Source organism: Danio rerio, chromosome 23 (genome assembly GCF_049306965.1).
Source record: "Danio rerio strain Tuebingen ecotype United States chromosome 23, GRCz12tu, whole genome shotgun sequence".
Lineage (NCBI taxonomy): Eukaryota > Metazoa > Chordata > Actinopteri > Cypriniformes > Danionidae > Danio > Danio rerio.
Window position 1 is genome coordinate 50,287,264 of NC_133198.1, and position 18,083 is coordinate 50,305,346.

The window sequence follows — 18,083 nt, forward strand, 5'->3', positions numbered from 1 at the left end:
AGCTTCTCTAATAAACCTCACAGCAGACAGACAGACAGAGACAGACAGACAGACAGACAGACAGACAGACAGTGTGTAAATAAACTCTCTTTATTGTTGACTTTTATCCATTGTGAGGGGAAATACTGAGTTATTATTAGTGTTGCTCTGTCAGTGTAATGCGACAGCAGAGGCTCTACAGTAAACTGCTGCTTCACTTTGCTTTGACTGTGATATCAGCCACACCGTGAACCTGAGTGAGCTGACGGCAGTCCATGGAGGCCAGGAGCTTCTGAGAGCCTGAGACTGTGGGAGTAAACTTCTCTATCAGAGACACTGTGCCCAGCCGCGCCACATCACTGACACACACACACACACACACACACACACAGACACACACACACACACACACACACACACACACACACACACACACACACACACAGGAGGAGATGATTAGCTGTGTTGATGCTAGTATAGAGATTGACACACTCTGTTAAGCGTCTCACCCGTAGCTGATCTTCCTGACGCTCTGCATTCCCAGACCCTCGATGCGGAACAAGACGTTCTTCAAGACCTGTGACAGTGGATTCTGGAAGGAGATCCTGACGCTCATCTCTTTACCCACCACTGCGTCCTGGAGAGGCTAAAGCACAGCAGGGTAGCGCTCATGTTAATGTGTGTTTGCGCCGGCTGGACCACAAGTTAACTCTGGCTGAGGCAGACTCACAGTGAGCACCAGGTCTGGTGTGCGCAGCCGGAAGTTGAACTGAGTGGCCAGAACCTGCTTGGTCTGGCTGACCCGTCCGGTGAGCGTGAGCATCAGAGCGCCCTGGTCCACCAGCTGCTCCTTGTACTCCTTATACTGCAGAGTCCAGGGGATAGTCTTAGCTGAAGGAGAACAGAGAGCATTAACCACAACCGTAATACCGGCACCAAGACTAGTGGAGCGACCATGATCTGGCTGAACAGCGAGACAGTCGGAAGAGTTTATATGGATGATCTCTGAGGGGACCTGACTGTCTTTCAGCCGGTGTTTCTTACTCTTAATAAGCTGTGATATGAGCAGTATTCTGCCGGCAGGGTGAGGCAGGTGACGTGTGGACACTCACTCTCTCTGGGCTGCAGCTCCAGGGTGATCCTGTCCTTCTTCAGGCTCTGTTTCAATACGCCGATGTAGTACATGACCAGCGCCTCGTACAGCAGACTAGCGGAGCGCTGCGCGGAGCTGCTGTTCTTCAGCACGATGGACAGCTGGACGTCCTCCCCTATCCGGGGTCCGGCTCCAGACATCTGCACCTCCAGGCTCACATCGGTCCCGCTGGGGGACGGGTACAGCGTGGGTCTGGAGCCGAATCTGCTGGCGGACTCTACAGCGATGCGCTCCTCCTCTGAGCCTGCAGACCAAAGGGAGAGTCAGGAGAACACAAGTGTGCACACTACTGAGGGGTGTGTGTGTGTGTGTGTGTGTGTGTGTGTGTGTGTGTGTGTGTGTGTGTGTGCTCACCCTCTGGGTACTTGTAGAGGTGTGTGATGTCCACTCGTGTGTCGGAGCCCACAGCTTTAGTGCTGATCTTCTGGCCGATGCTGTTCTTCTCCACACTGACCTGACGGAAGCTGCCGTCTGCGTTCCTCTGCCAGTAGATCTTATCACTGTTCACCTGCACACACACACACACACACACACACACACACACACACACACACACACACACACACACACACACACACACACACACACACACACACACAGATGTTTAGTCAGAAGCAGATATGCATGAGAGCAGCACTGGTGTGTGTGAGTGTGTGTGTGTGTGTGTGTGTGTGTGTGTGTGTGAGTGTGTGTGTGTGTGTGTGTGTGTGTGTGTTCACCTCAGCGAAGACGAAGGGTGTGTCGAACCTCAGGTTGACCTGTCCGCTGCGCACTGCAGACACTGGTGTGGGTCCGCATCGGTACGAGCCCTGGCTCTGCTCCTGTGGTGTCGCGTCCACAACCTGCCATCCTCCATAGCCGGCCGGCAGATCCTCACGCCGCATCCAGGACTCGTTCCACACGTGGAAGTTCCTGATGGAGCAGAGCAGTCAGGTCAGCTCAGTTTATCTCCTTATTTTCACAATATTAACCCTTCCAGGGTCAGCCAGTGAGTGCTGTGCAGGTAAAGCTCCCTCCTCTAACCTCTAAAGGTGCTCTAGCGACAGACACTAGAGGTCATGGTCTTTAGCCTCCTTGCTACAGCAACTGACACCTATGCGGAAGGTCGCCGGTTCGATACTAGCTCGGAGCGGGTTGGGTGGTGTAGGGCTGGCCAGCCTGATAAGTATTTTACGTTTTGCCAGTTTAGTGGCTAATTTGTACGTTTTCAGTCGTACGATATTGTATGATTTTAAAAATGAGGCGTGGCATCTAACCCCACCCCTCAACCCAACCGTCATCGGGGGATGAGCAAATCGTACTAAACTGTATGAATTAGATCATGCGAATTCATACAAATTAGCCACTAAATGAAAAAGTTCGGAATTGCCGTGAGATTGTGTTGGACCGGCGGGGTTACATAAAGGTGTGTGCTATTACTGTTCCCACTTTGCTATACTGTTCAGACGTCTCTTCCTACTGCTCCATGCTTTTTTGCCTTCAGCCTTTCAGCACCGTGCTGAAACGGCACCGCTTGAAGATCAACATGGAATCTACAAACCTTCTGGAATAAAACTAATAAAAGCAGAATTATCCACTACACATCCTCCTGCTATCAGCTGCTCACACTGCTGAGACGGGAACACAGACCGCTGAAAATGCCTCAGGTTGATTCATTCTGCTACACAAGCTGCCGCAAACTTCTGTGAAAGATTACAGTTCTTAAATCACAGGGCCGCTTCATCATGGAGCCTCACAGCACACAGCCGGCCAGTCCTGTAACTCCAGCTACTGTTATGAGCTCAGAGAAGCAGAATGAAACTGTTGGAAATGAGCATCGGCATAAACACGGTGCGAGGCCAAAGGGAACTCACGGGGTCAGATCAAAATGCGGAGGCCCCCTGCAGGGATCACTGACGGGGCCCCCTGATGATGGAGGGGGGGGGCAACGCGGGGAAGCCTTCACAAAATAAAAAGCGGTCACAAACCAAAAGCGGCGAGAGCGTCAAAGTAGCTGAAGTTATTTATTTTCAATGAGAACCGGCAGCGAGAAACAGGGCGGCACGTCTTCTCCGGTGTAAGCGCCGAGGAGAGTTGAAATCAAGTCATCTTGGTATGAGCTATGACACGGTTCGGCAGCAAACAATCAGAATTAAGACGTTCACCGCTTGAGAGGAGTTCAGAGAACACAGACCTGTGGACTTTGGTTCCGACCACAGTTGTTCCCAAGAGTTCGATTATTGCGGTTGCCGGATTTTCAATTTTTGAAAATCGCGAGGACGCGGGGCCCCCTAATCACCCCCCATCCCCCTCCCCCCTCCCCCCATCCCCTACGCCACAGTGAAGAATCCCCAAATGCAGTCAGACAGAGATCGCATGACCCAGCAGCCAACTCTGCACTGAACAGAGGCTCAAGGCCGACAAAACAGCGGCATTCTGCTCCGATCACACCCGAGATAAGAACAGTGACTGTGAGATTCCATAATCAGGAATTTCAGGAGCAGATCTACAATGACTGCTTTCCTCATGCGACAGTTTCTGATGTAAACAAAGAACTTGAGGAAATCCTGAAGCACAAGACTGCAAAACAGATTATCATCCATGTGGGGAAGAATGATATTCGCAAGGAACAGTCAGAACTGCTCAAGAGAGATTTGTGTGAGCTCTTGGAAACAGTTGAAGGATTGAAGATTCATCCGTTCATCAGTGGACCGCTCCCTGCGAGAGGGACACTCATGTTTTCACAGCTTCTTGGCCTAAATGCATGGCTGCAGAAAACATGTAAGTAAAGACTGAATTTCATTGACAAGTCAATCTCTTCTGGAACCAAAGACAACTGTTTACATCAGACGGCCTTCATCAAGTGCTACTGGACAATATCTACTTCTCCCTCTATTATCCATCTGCAGTGTGTGCCACTGAACTCAACCCAAACGGCACACACACACCTAGCAAATGTCCAGATGACCACAGGACCTCAGATCAGCTCCTGAGTGGACTTGTGGCTGACGCATCACACAAGGACAGAGATAACACCACACAGACACCACAACTACTGCTCACAGACACACTGAGCTCCACACAGACACTGAGACACATCAGAACAGCATCAAGACTCAGCACTCAACAATGATCTCCAGGAAAACAGCCAGCACAACAGTATTCAGCAGCCAAAAACCCTCTGTCACCTGATACAGTCTCATTGTCACCTTGCTCACCTCAGTTTTTCCCAAAAGATGGTGTTTGCTGGAACTAAACTCTCACACTCCATTGCTGCAAGTCCCCAGTTATCAACCAAAACCCGAGAGCTCCACAACCACCTCCTGCCCACTTTAACCCTCACCGAGGAGAGCTCTCTGCTCCAGGCCCCCACAACCCGGAGAGCAAATCCTTTAATTCTGCCGTCTATTAAATATAGATCTGAGACTACTGTAGGGAAACAGGAGAGGAGTGTGTGTGTGTGTGTGTGTGTGTGTGTCTGTACCAGACGGAGTCGCTGGTCTTGTCCTTCAGCATCTCCAGCTTCTCGTCCAGGTAGATGTCGGTGGTCAGAGAGAGATCAGTGTCATGAGCCGAGGAGAAGTTCGTCACACAGCGGGTGGGGATACCCAGACACCTCAGCACTGACACACACACACACACACACACACACACACACACACACACACACACACACACACACACACACACACACACACACACACACACACACACACACACATTAATGAATAATAATGCTGCTGAAGTGATGAAATGGCAGCCCAGAGTCCTGATGTAAACCTGACTAATAATCTCTGTAAGTAAAGCCTCTGCGCTTCCCTCTTCTTTAAATCTCTAATTTATTTAGTTTATTTAGTAAGATTATATAGATTCTATTATTATTTCTGAAAATAAAGTCAGTGTTGAACATTGTTCTCTAGTTTGGATCTCCGCTGTGTGCTCCTGCACCAGACTTGCCTCTCCAACTGCGAATGTGCTGTGAGTGAACAAAGAGAGGAGGAGCCCCAAAATAACCCCGCCCCCTTCTCAATATTCAGTGTCATCTAGAAATACTCATCATACTGAAATCTAAAAGCCTGCAGAATCCTCCGGTTGGTGCAGTGTGTGTGTGTGTGTGTTGTAGTGCACCTGTGCAGGTGACTCCAGCATAGACCCAGCACTGAGCAAAGCGCACCGGCGCCCCCTTGCTGCTGTAGTATTGTCTAAGGATGTCCCTGCTGCCGCTCCACGCTGTAGGGGCCGTTCCTCCTTCAAAATTCTCTGACCAGTTTCCCATCAGCACACCGCGGTCATCATTCGAGTTCACCTGAAACACACACACACACACACACACACACACACACACACACACACACACACAGTTATTTACACCTTCATATCTACTAAAGTTTATTCGGGATTAATCTGTGATCTGGGCAAAGCGGTGGTGCAGTAGGTAGTGCTGTCGCCTCACAGCAAGAAGGTCGCTGGTTTAACTGGCCGTAGTGTATTAGTGTGTTTGGAAGTTTCCCAGAGGTGGGTTTTCCACTGTGTAAAACGTGCTGAATAAGTTGGCGGTTCATTCCGCTGTGGCGACCTCTGAATAATAAAGATTTAATAATGAACGAAAGAATAACCTGTAATCTGAATAACTAGTAATCAGATTACAGTTACCCTTTATGAATTAAATGATTATATATTATCTACACAATGGCAGGGCACTGTTCATGATTCATTGATTCTGCTCATTTTCTCTATTTTAATGTTTGTATTTGGGTTTGTAATACAGTACAATATTTGTTTGATGTTTGTCATTGATGAAGTCATTCACAGCTCTAGGTTTTTTAGTGAGGAATATTTGATGATGTTGAATTAATAATTAGAGTCAGGTGTGCATTATTGTCTAATAATCCACAGCACAGAGTGCATTCATCTATAAATAATGCACTTTAATATTAAATTAACTATTCTAAATGTAGACACGACCATATATAGTAATCTAAATTTAATCCAAAAGTGGTCAGATTGTGTTACCATAAAGGTAATCTAAATGTAATCCAAAAGTAGTCTTGATTATATTACCATAAAAGTAATCTAAATGTAATCCAACAGTAGTCTGATTATATTACCATAAAAGTAATCTAAATGTAATCCAAAAGTAGTCTTGATTATATTACCATAAAAGTAATCTAAATGTAATCCAAAAGTAGTCTGATTATATTACCATAAAAGTAATCTAAATGTAATCCAAAAGTAGTCTTGATTATATTACCATAAAAGTAATCTAAATGTAATCCAAAAGTAGTCTGATTATATTACCATAAAAGTAATCTAAATGTAATCCAAAAGTAGTCTTGATTATATTACCATAAAGGTAATCTAAATGTAATCCAAATGTAATCAGATTATGCTATCCTAAAAGTAATCTAAATTTAATGAGAAAGTAGTCGGATTACACTATCATAAAAGTAATTGATATGTAATCCAAAAGTAGTCAGAATACTTCACCATGAATGTGTAATCTAACAGATTATATGTCAAGTTATTAGTAATCAGTAACTGATTACAGAAGTAATCCACTCAGTGATCTGAAGGTGAAAACACTGGGTTAGTTTGTGTCTGATTCTGATGTTCGAGCACTTGCGTCTCCAATAATACTCCGTTAGATTTCTCCTGAAAGCATCTTACCAGAGCTGACACCATTCTGGAGATGATCACGGGATCCCTCCACTCGGTCACAGCCACTCGCCCTCGCTCCAGCAGAAACAGACAGGCCTCCAGGATATTCTGCTCAAACTGAACATATAACATGGAGATAAGAACTCATTTTTCAGGATAACGAAGACGAAAAAAAGTAAAGAAAAATTTCAGACTCAGTTTGCAACGACAGATAGACTGACCAGGACTCAGATTACGCTAAAGCACAATTAGCCTAAATGTAATCTAAAAGCAGTGAGATTACACGATCATAAAAGTAATCTACATGTAATCCAACGTAATCAGATTATGCAACGATACATGACTCTAAATATAATCCAAATGTAGTCAATTTATGCTACGATAAAAGTAATCTAAAAGTAATCCAAAGTAATCAGAATATGCTATGATAAACTTAATCTAAATTATTACGACATAGTCAGATTATGTTACCGTTAAGGTAATCTACAGTAAACGTAATCCATAAGTAGTCAGATTACATTACCATAAATGGTATCTACTAGGGCTCAGCGCAGACGACATGTCTCATGACTAAAATCATCGATTAATTAAAGCAGTTTTCTCCACCTGAGCAAAATTCCACGTCCTGGTTCCAATCTGCTGCTCGGTCCCGTAGTAGATCCTCCCCATGGTGTTCAGCACGTACTCCTTCCTCTCCGCCTCATTATCCAGATAGACAGGATCATCTGAACACACACACACATGATCGTTAGTATTGTTATGACTAATAAATCTGATACGCAGCTCAGCTCTCCTGACCCGCACCTTCACACCAGGGGTTGAACAGCAGGTATACGTCATCAGGTGTGCAGGGGAACAGCAGCTTTCCCCGCGGCGAGAACGACACCACGGTCAGCTTATAGCAGCCGATGGAGGCGCTGGGCAGGGTGTTGACCACCAGACGGACCCGGTTCTCCTTCTGCTCCACGATCTTCATCTCCCAGCGCCGGTCCTCCAGATCCTCCACCAGCGGCACCGAGATCAGGAGCCCGGAGCTGTTGGAGACCGCCGAGTCTGCAGAAACACAACATCATTATAACACGGTAAACCAGAGGCCTGGGGTCAGTTCTTCACACCTCGCTTAAATGATCTAAGATGATTTGGCAGATCCTGGATCTGTTGATCTTGATAACTGATCTCTGGCTAATTTGGTTCTATAAAACTAGTCTGCGAGTCAGACTAAAATGTCTGGATGAGCTGATCTGAGATCGATGTGTGATGTGAAGGACAGATCTATCCTCAAAATCCCGATCAGCAATGCAGCGACTGGCTGACGGCACAGCAGACATCATCTGATTCATATTCAATATCCACAGTAAGTGAGCAAAATTATAAAAAATTGACAGTAAATGTTTTGTTGAATATGATACACATATTTACCCTCTCCACATGTGTTGTGATCTGCAGGCGCTACTCTTTCATGTGTCCAGAGTGTTCAGCTATTTATTTAGTTTTACAGTTAGAGCGGATTTTCTTAATTATGTTTATTATGTTTATTAATTATGTTCAACTTAATTGAGCTGTTGGAGACAGCCGAGTCTGCAGAAATCAGATCATCACTACACTGTAAACCCGGGATCAGGAGCCCAGAGCTGTCGGAGACCTCAGAGTCTGCACAGGACTGCACTGTAATCAAGCTTGATTTGCTTTAGATCCACTGTATGTGTGTATGTGTGTGTGTGTATGTGTGTGTGTGTGTGTGTGTGTGTGTGTTAGTGTGTGTGTGTGTGTTAGTGTGTGTGCGTGTGTGTGTGTGTGTGTGTGTGTGTGCGCGCACTCGCCCAGTTTGAGCTGCAGCTGTAGAGAGTCTGCTCTGGGCTTGAAGGCTCTAGAAAGCTCCACCGTGATCTGGAAGCTCTGTCCTCTGCGCACGATCAGCCGCTCGCTGGAGAAGCCGTCAGTGTGATGCTGCCGCCGGTTCAGGCCATCCCGGAGCCTCAGCAGATCCACAGAGCGCACCGCCAGCACCGAGTCTGACACACACACACATAAACATATCAGACAACTACACACACACACACACACACACACACACAAACATAAGTAGACCACCTTACTGTACAGAGCCCTGATGGGGACAACACACACACACACACACACACACACACACAACTGATGCTGGACTGAGGGGGAGGAGCTACAGCAGCTGATGCTGGACTGAGGGGGAGGAGCTACATCAGCTGATGCTGGACTGAGGGGGAGGAGCTACAGCAGCTGATGCTGGACTGAGGAGGAGGAGCTACAGCAGCTGATGCTGGACAGAGGGGGAGGAGCTACAGCAGCTGATGCTGGACTGAGGAGGAGGAGCTACACCAGCTGATGCTGGACTGAGGGGGAGGAGCTACACCAGCTGATGCTGGACTGAGGAGGAGGAGCTACAGCAGCTGATGCTGGACTGAGGGGGAGGAACCAGACCTTCAGTTTCACTCCAGTGTCTTCATGAACCACCAAAACACACACACACACACACACACACACACACACACACACACACACAAACACACACACACACACGGAGGACAAACGCATCTCAGTTAATAACAGTGTTTCTGACCTGATGCGGATGCAGATGGAGATATGGATGCTGCTGATACTGCTGCAGGTGCAGGTGCAGATGGAGATGGGGATGCGGTCGCAGCGCTGGGAGCTGGACGTGCCGGAGTGCTGGAGCTGGACATTTCTACAATCAGCCTGAAATACAGAGAGAAAATCAATGAAGAGACAATAAAACAACCAAATAAACACAACGATGATGATGATGATGACGATGATGATGATGATGATGATGATGAAGGAGGAACTCAGACAGAGCAAACATTTATAGAACAGATTAAGAACACATCCACAACACAGCTTTACCAGTGTCTGCTGCTGCTCAACACACTACAACACTACAGAAGTCAACGTGTGTGTGTGTGTGTGTGTCTTCAGAATATCTTCATTCTAGAGGAGAATTAATCTCTCAGGTTTGGAGGAGATGAGGACAGATTATTGTGTGCGCGTCTCTTAAACAGAATAACCTTCATCATGCTCACAGCTGTGTGCTTCAGTTTAATGATCCACTGAATGAACACGACGTGTACAATAAACACACACTAATTATCACAGGATACAACATAAACATCAAACAAAACGAGTGAGTGAGGATTCATGAGTGTCTGAAATGAAGATCTTCAGTGAGGTTAAACACCATTCAGCACTGAGATTTACATTCCTGTTTAATGCTGTATATCCTCTGACTATCCTGACCACACCGGACAGATGAAGGAGTCTGATCAGCTGATTCAATCATCATCATCATCATCATCATCATCATCATCAGAAGGAGAAGGAGAACTTGTGAAGGCTCTTGTGTGTGTAATGTGCTATAATCAGAAACCTGTAGATAAATCCAGACAGTAAACAGCAGGACAGAGATTAAGCTCAACTCACTGAAATATAAATATTCACAGATGATTCCTTGAATTCACTCAATTTTTTTAAGTTATGTGGTTGTAAACAATTTATTTGGGCTGAATTTAAACACACAAATTAAGTTGAACATTATTAAACTACATTTGTTTGTTTAAAATCAACACAAATAAATGAGTTCTGCACGCAACACTATTTTCAGCGAACAGAGGTTATGAGGATATTAAAGTCCCGCTGTGTGTTATTAAAGCTGTGTGTTAGTAGAGTTTCACCTGTGTGTGTGTGTGTGTGTGATCAGAGCTGTACCTGTGTGTGTGTAGTCTCTGCAGCAGGTGTGTGTGTTCTCCTGGTTGTCCTCAGTGTGAGCAGCGTCTCCTCTTATATGTGACGCCGCGCCGCTCCTCCTGCATTATTCACATGAACACACTCATGAGAAGTGTATCTCCGGCTCCTCACTGCATTATACCACTCATAATCTCCATAATCCCACATAAACACCGCAGCGTGTGAATCACAGGTCAGAGAAACCGGCTCCTAATTACAGACGGAAAAACCAGAAAGATCAGTACTGTCTGCTCACAGCAGGAGGAAAACACTGCAGTCTGATTATCATCACCATTATTCTGATTATTAACACTGCACACGCTTTAAATGTGTTACAAGAGGCTGTTAAAGCGGGATTATTCATATTTTAATACATTATTATTAACATAAAGTAATATATTAAGTGCGCTGAGCTCCACACATAATCTGTGTGAGTTAGACAACATAAAGGAATTAAGTTCACTCATGAGTTTCACTAATATAAGAGACATGAACACTAAACTCTGATGCCGTCCCCAAAACAGTCTGAGGACTAGAGCAGTTCCCCTTCGGTTGGGGAACTTCAGTGCCATGAATGGGAGGATTCGGATCAGAAGCCGCTTATCTGGAGAGTATTGAACGGGCCAATGAATGAAATTAATTGGCAGCGTAAGCTTGCGCAGGTGTGCGACATCTGCAATTATCTCAGCATATAAGCACACCTGAAGCCAGCAGACGCCATCCTTTTCGCTTCAGATCCTTTCTGAGTGAGTCGATGAGGGTTCCTCTTGCTGATCAGCACTTCAGAGCGAACGAGTGTGTCTCCCGGTCCAGAGTGGGTCTTCGCGGTGGCAGACGGTCGAGCTGGGTTACTCCCTTGCCTGCGGTTCTTTGGGTCCGGTCCTCCAGAGCGGTGCGTATAGTTGCAACTTTCCTAAAAGAGCAACACAGTCGTGCAGCACGTCCTTTTCAGGATGGCGCTCCGACTGTGCGTTTCTGGATGCGGGGGTTTCCTGTCTCCGGATGATGGACACGATCACTGCATTGCATGTTTGGGGGTCCAGCATGTTAATGCGGTGCTCGCGGGCGGTTCATGTCGTCATTGCGATGCCATGACCGTTGCACAGCTAAGATCGCGGCTAACTTTCGCAAGAGAGCGAGCCACCCCAGTTGCCTCCTGCTCTAAAAAAGCAGCGGGCGCTCGGGCAGATCTGAGGGTTTCAGCGGGAGCTAATCCGCCGCCCACGGGCTCGCGGACCTCTCGCTCCTCACGGCGCTCCATCCAAGCTTCGGGTGGTGAGAGTGATCCGTCTAACCAGATGGTAGCTCTCACACTCGCTGACACCGGAGATCAGATGTCCTCCGCGGCATCGGAGGGTGGGCTTTCACTGTCCGACGAAGATCCGGACCCGCTCGCCCCCTCCGGGCAGGTGAGCGCTGTCAAATCGGATCCTGAAGCGGACATGTTAGCCGTGCTTTCCCGGGCTGCTTCGGCCGTGGGGTTGGAGATGGTTTATCCCCCAGCTCCGCGGCCGGACCGACTAGATGGGTGCTACGTAGAGGACCAGAAGGCGAAGCCTTCGAAGCCTCTCGTCCCCTTCTTCCCGGAAGTGCACAGTAGGCTCACGCAGTCCTGGAGGGCACCTTTCTCTGCCCGTGCTGCGAGTGCCTCCGCCCTCACCGCCCTTGACGGCGGAGCTGCCAGGGGGTATGAGGCGATCCCGTCAGTGGAGCGCGCTATCGCGGTCAATCTTTGTCCGCGCGGCGCCTCTACGTGGCGGGGTTTGCCCCGCCTCCCGTCCAAAGCCTGTAGGTTGTCTGCCTCCCTCGGAGCCAGAGCTTATAAGGCTGCGGGCCAGGCTGCTTCTGCTTTGCACGCGATGGCCACCTACCAGCGCTACCAAGCGCAGGCGCTGGCCGAGCTGCACGAGGGCGGGTCCAACCCAAGCTTATTACATGAGCTGCGCACCGCGACCGACTATGCTCTTCGGACTACTAAGTCCGCCGCGTGTGCGCTGGGGAGGACGATGTCCACACTTGTGGTTCAGGAACGCCACCTCTGGCTAAACCTGGCCGATATGCGCGACGTTGACAAAGTTCGCTTTCTTGACTCGCCCATATCCCAAGCTGGCCTGTTCGGCGACACCGTCGGTGAATTCACCCAGGAATTCAAGGCGGTGAAAGAGCAGTCGGATGCGATGGGCAATGTCATCTATCGGCGTGGCCGTAAGCCCGCTCCGCCCGCCGAGCCATCCACCTCCGCTGTTCCTCGCCGAGGGCGCCCGCCAACGAGTGCTGCCCCGCCCCCGCCTGCGCCTCCGGCCAAGCGGGCGCGGCGTTCACCTCGAAAGCAGGCAGCCCCTCCTGCCCAGGGCGCCGTTAAGTCCGGTAAACGGACCGCGAAGCGTCCCTGAGACAGGCCATCCGGAGAAGAGGAAACTTGCTCTTTCCCCGCTGGAGGGCGGGGCCCCGATAACAACGGTACTTTTCAGTGCCACCAAAACATCAGTAAAAGAGCACTTTTTCCCTTCCCCGGATGTGACTGCACGAGTTCTGCCAGTCCGGGACGCGCTGCCTTCCGGCTCGCAGACTCTACGTGCTTCGCCAGTGGCTCACGAGCGCTGGGGGGACGGTCTCCCTTTCCTCAGCCCTCCAGCCCCCTCTCCGGAGTCAGGGTGCGGAGCCAGAGCGAATCGCTCTCCTCCAGCTCTTCCGCGGGACCCTCGTGCTTCCCGGATCAGCACACCCACTCCGCGCTGCCCCACCGCTGGTACGTCAGCGATTGTAGCGATGACTCCATTAGCGAGGGCTCTGCCTGCCTGGTTAGCGCGGGCCAGCCCCTCGCGGTGGCTCATACGCACAATCAGACTCGGTTACGCGATTCAGTTCGCGAAACGGCCCCCCAAGTTTACGGGCGTGTATTTCTCCAGGGTCAACCCCCTGTCCGCCCCTGTCTTGCGAGAGGAGATTGCTGCCCTCCTGGCGAAGGATGCAATCGAGCCGGTTCCTCCAGCCGAGATGGAGAGTGGGTTTTACAGCCCATACTTCATCGTACCCAAAAAGAGCGGTGGGTCACGGCCAATCCTAGATCTGCGCGTTTTGAACCGCTGTCTGCACAAGCTGCCGTTCAGAATGCTCACGCAGAGGCGCATTCTCCAATGCGTTCGTCCTCGGGATTGGTTTGCAGCCATAGACCTGAAGGACGCGTATTTCCATGTCTCCATTCTTCCACGCCACCGCCAATTTCTGCGGTTTGCGTTCGAGGGTCGAGCGTGGCAGTACAAGGTCCTCCCCTTCGGGCTCTCTCTGTCTCCGCGGGTCTTCACCAAACTCGCGGAGGGTGCCCTAGCGCCCCTTCGGCTCGCGGGCATTCGCATACTCAATTATCTCGACGACTGGCTGATTTTAGCCCACTCGCGGGAGCAATCGATTATGCACAGGGACAAGGTGCTTCGGCATCTCCGCCTACTGGGGCTTCAGGTCAACCGAGAAAAGAGCAAACTCGCCCCCGTGCAGAGGATTTCTTTTCTCGGGATGGAGCTGGACTCGATCACCATGGTAGCGCACCTCTCCGAGGAACGCGCTCGCCTGTTGCTGAACTGTCTGAGGGAGCTCGACAGCAAACTAGTGGTCCCACTGAAGTTCTTTCAGAGGCTCCTGGGGCATATGGCATCCGCAGCCGCCGTCACGCCGCTCGGGTTGCTCCATATGAGACCACTTCAGCACTGGCTTCACGATCGGGTCCCCAGACGCGCATGGCACGCGGGCACACACCGGGTCTCGGTTACTGCGCTGTGTCGCCGCGCCCTCAGCCCTTGGAACGACCCCTCGTTCCTACAGGCCGGTGTGCCTCTAGGACAGGCGTCCAGCCATGTTGTTGTTTCAACAGACGCTTCCAACACGGGTTGGGGGGCCGTGTGCCGCGGGCATGCGGCTGCGGGCCTTTGGAAGGGTGCCCAGCTGCATTGGCATATCAATCGCCTAGAGCTGTTGGCAGTGTTCCTCGCTCTCCACCGCTTTTTACCGGTGCTGGAGCGGCAACACGTGCTGGTCAGGACGGACAGTATGGCGGCGGCGGCGTATATCAACCGCATGGGGGGTATGCGCTCTCGCCGCATGTCTCAGCTCGCCCGCCGTCTGCTCCTCTGGAGTCACCCGCGGCTGAAATCGCTGCGCGCCATTCACGTCCCAGGCACGCTCAATTGTGCAGCCGATGCGCTCTCACGACAGCTGTTACGCCCTGGAGAATGGAGACTCCACCCCGAGTCTGTTCAGCTGATATGGGCGCGATTCGGGGAGGCCCAGATCGATCTGTTTGCTTCCCCCGAGAACGCTCACTGCCAGTTGTTTTTTTCCCTGACCGAGGGCTCTCTCGGCACGGATGCACTGGCCCACAGCTGGCCTCGGGGCATGCGCAAGTATGCGTTTCCCCCAGTGAGCCTGCTCGCGCAGTTTCTGTGCAAGGTCAGGGAGGACGAGGAACAGGTTCTGCTAGTTGCGCCCCTTTGGCCCAACCGGACCTGGATATCAGAGCTCTCACTCCTCGCGACGGCCCTCCCCTGGCGGATCCCTTTGAGAGAGGACCTACTCTCTCAGGGACAGGGCACCATCTGGCACCCTCGCCCCGATCTTTGGAACCTCCACGTGTGGTCCCTAGACGCGAGGAAGACTTAGGTAACCTACCGACTGCGGTGGTTAATACCATCACTCAGGCTAGAGCCCCCTCCACGAGGCGCGCCTACGCCCTGAAGTGGAGTCTATTCACGGAATGGTGCGTCTCTCGCAGAGAAGACCCCCGAAATTGCCAGATTAGTGTTGTGCTCTCTTTCCTTCAAGAGAAGTTGGACAGCAGGCTGTCGCCCTCCACTCTCAAGGTTTACGTGGCCGCCATCTCCGCTTATCATAGCGCGGTAGCTGGCGGCACCGTGGGAAAGCATAACCTGGTCATCCAGTTCCTTAGGGGTGCTAGGCGAATTAATCCATCTCGCCCCCCTCTCATGCCCTCTTGGGATCTCGCCCTCGTTCTCACGAGTCTGCGATCCGATCCCTTTGAGCCACTCGAATCAGTATCTCTAAGATTTCTGTCCCTGAAGACAGCTCTGCTGGTTGCGTTGGCCTCCATCAAGAGGGTCGGGGACCTGGAGGCATTTTCGGTCAGTGACTCGTGCCTGGAATTCGGGCCGGATTACTCTCACGTCATCCTGAGACCCCGCCCCGGTTATGTGCCCAAGGTTCCTACCACCCCCTTTAGAGATCAGGTAGTGAACCTGCAAGCGCTGCCCCCGGAGGAGGCAGACCCAGCCCTTTCTTTAATTTGTCCAGTTCGCGCTCTGCGCATTTATGTGGACCGTACTCAGAATTTTAGATCATCTGAGCAGCTCTTTGTCTGTTATGGCGGTCGGCAGCAGGGAAGTGCCGTATCAAAACAAAGATTATCCCACTGGATTGTGGATGCCATTTCACTCGCTTATTCGAGTCGAGGTCAGCCGTGTCCCCCGGGAGTTCGTGCACACTCCACTCGGAGCGTTGCATCCTCTTGGGCGCGTGCACGCGGCGCCTCTCTAACAGACATCTGTAGAGCTGCGGGCTGGGCGACACCCAACACATTTGCAAGGTTTTACAATCTGCGAGTGGAGCCGGTTTCCTCAAGGGTATTAGGTAACCCTTTGGTGATTGAGGAGACAACTCGGTAGGGTGTTGAAACACGCTTGCGGCGCCATTCTCCCTAACACGGAGGTACGTGCGCCTTTTTTATCTGTCAGTAAAGTTCCCCGTCAGGTGAGCCCTGCAGATTCCTCCGTGGCCCCCAGCACTGACTCAGCGGAGGAGTCACTTGCTGGCCCACTACGTTGTAGGTCTGCCCGCTGGTCAGCCCGCGTTTTGGGTATAGGTGCCTGCTATGCGTGATCCCCACTAGGCGATCCCATATGCTTATTCCGCCACGGTTAAGTCCCCCCCCTGGGTGGACCCGTGTCTTCCCTCTCCGCTAACCACTCTTTTGCTATGCGTACTCCCCCTTTTTAGGGCTAGTCCATAGGTAAATTCTGCCATCTATCCCCCCCTTGGGTAACGGATGGCCTCCGCAGCGTCCTCCCTATCGGGATTGCACGCTTCCCAACGTACTGTCGTATTCCTAGAATTATCTAGACGCTCACGACTTCCCAAAAAATATATCTAAATCCGTAAAACTTCTGTTGAAGTAGGATAAATTAGGGCCAGGGACACGTTGGAGGACCGCGCCCCCCATGATGTGGGTGCGTCACGCTTGCTTGACTATCTCCTCATCGGGGGTGTTGGTAAGGTGCAGTCATTATGGCGCTTTCCATATTCTCCCATTCATGGCACTGAAGTTCCCCAACCGAAGGGGAACGTTCGAGGTTACAGAAGTAACCCTTCGTTCCCCGAGGAGGGGAACGGAAGTGCCATATTCCGTCGCCATAATGACTGTCCCTTAGCTGTTTGAAAGTCTCTTCAGCTTAAAAGGATGGCGTCTGCTGGCTTCAGGTGTGCTTATATGCTGAGATAATTGCAGATGTCGCACACCTGCGCAAGCTTACGCTGCCAATTAATTTCATTCATTGGCCCGTTCAATACTCTCCAGATAAGCGGCTTCTGATCCGAATCCTCCCATTCATGGCACTTCCGTTCCCCTCCTCGGGGAACGAAGGGTTACTTCTGTAACCTCGAACGTTTCAGCTCATCTGAAATACAGAGTTTAAACACACAGCAAACATGCCTATATGAACATCATTAGTGTTTCTATACAGTGTTCCTGTGTTCATGTTAAGAGTAAAACACTTGCATTACTGATATTTGACTATTATTATTATTAATATAGTAATATATCAGCACTATATAACACTAGATCATTTTATTACACTGATAATTATACGACTATTTCTCAAGGCTTTTAGAAAACATTAGTAATTAAACACAGCAGTTCTGCTTTTATTACAGGATTATTAATATATATATATATATATATATATATATATATATATATATATATATATATATATTATTGTTAACAGTGTTCCTGAACACTTTTAGATTTGGATGATGACACTATGATCATAAGTCAGTTTATTTCATAAACACAGACACATTAAACATGAGTATAAGTGGTTTATTTCACAGGTCAGGCTTCACAATAAGGGTTCATTAGTGTAATTATAAGATGAATAAACGGTGAACAGTTAATAATTATTAATGTCGGTCAATGACAAATGCAGCTGATCGCTGTTAGTTGTGGTGAACTCCCACATTAACTAATGATGAGACACAGATTAATAACACACACGTTATAACAATATGTAAGACGTGAGATATCACAGATATTCTGATGTCTTTGATAATTCAGACATGAGAGGATAACAGAGACAATCGGCTCCACAACCCAGCAGGTGGGAATGCGGGAAAAACCAGCTCCCCTCCATTCCTCCATTTCCATCTGAAACATTTCCCATCTCACACATACGGTCATTTCACAGTCTGAACGTTCCAAATCAACCCGAGTGGCTTTATCCATCATGTCTGATATGATCTGAAACGTGTCAGTGCG

At 49.6% G+C, this 18,083-nt stretch overlaps 1 protein-coding gene across 1 annotated transcript; it reads right to left on the reverse strand.

Annotated features, from left to right (window-relative positions):
* Nucleotides 1–74: 74 nt before the first annotated feature.
* tgm1l4 (transglutaminase 1 like 4) lies at nt 75–10,573 on the reverse strand. The gene is given in 14 exon segments (NM_001030096.1): nt 75–338; nt 489–625; nt 710–870; nt 1,092–1,376; nt 1,487–1,640; nt 1,852–2,044; nt 4,596–4,734; nt 5,240–5,417; nt 6,779–6,886; nt 7,376–7,494; nt 7,574–7,822; nt 8,590–8,781; nt 9,363–9,499; nt 10,526–10,573. Coding segments are annotated over 13 exon segments (2,184 nt in total). The 5' UTR covers nt 9,487–9,499; nt 10,526–10,573; the 3' UTR covers nt 75–193.
* Nucleotides 10,574–18,083: the final 7,510 nt, after the last annotated feature.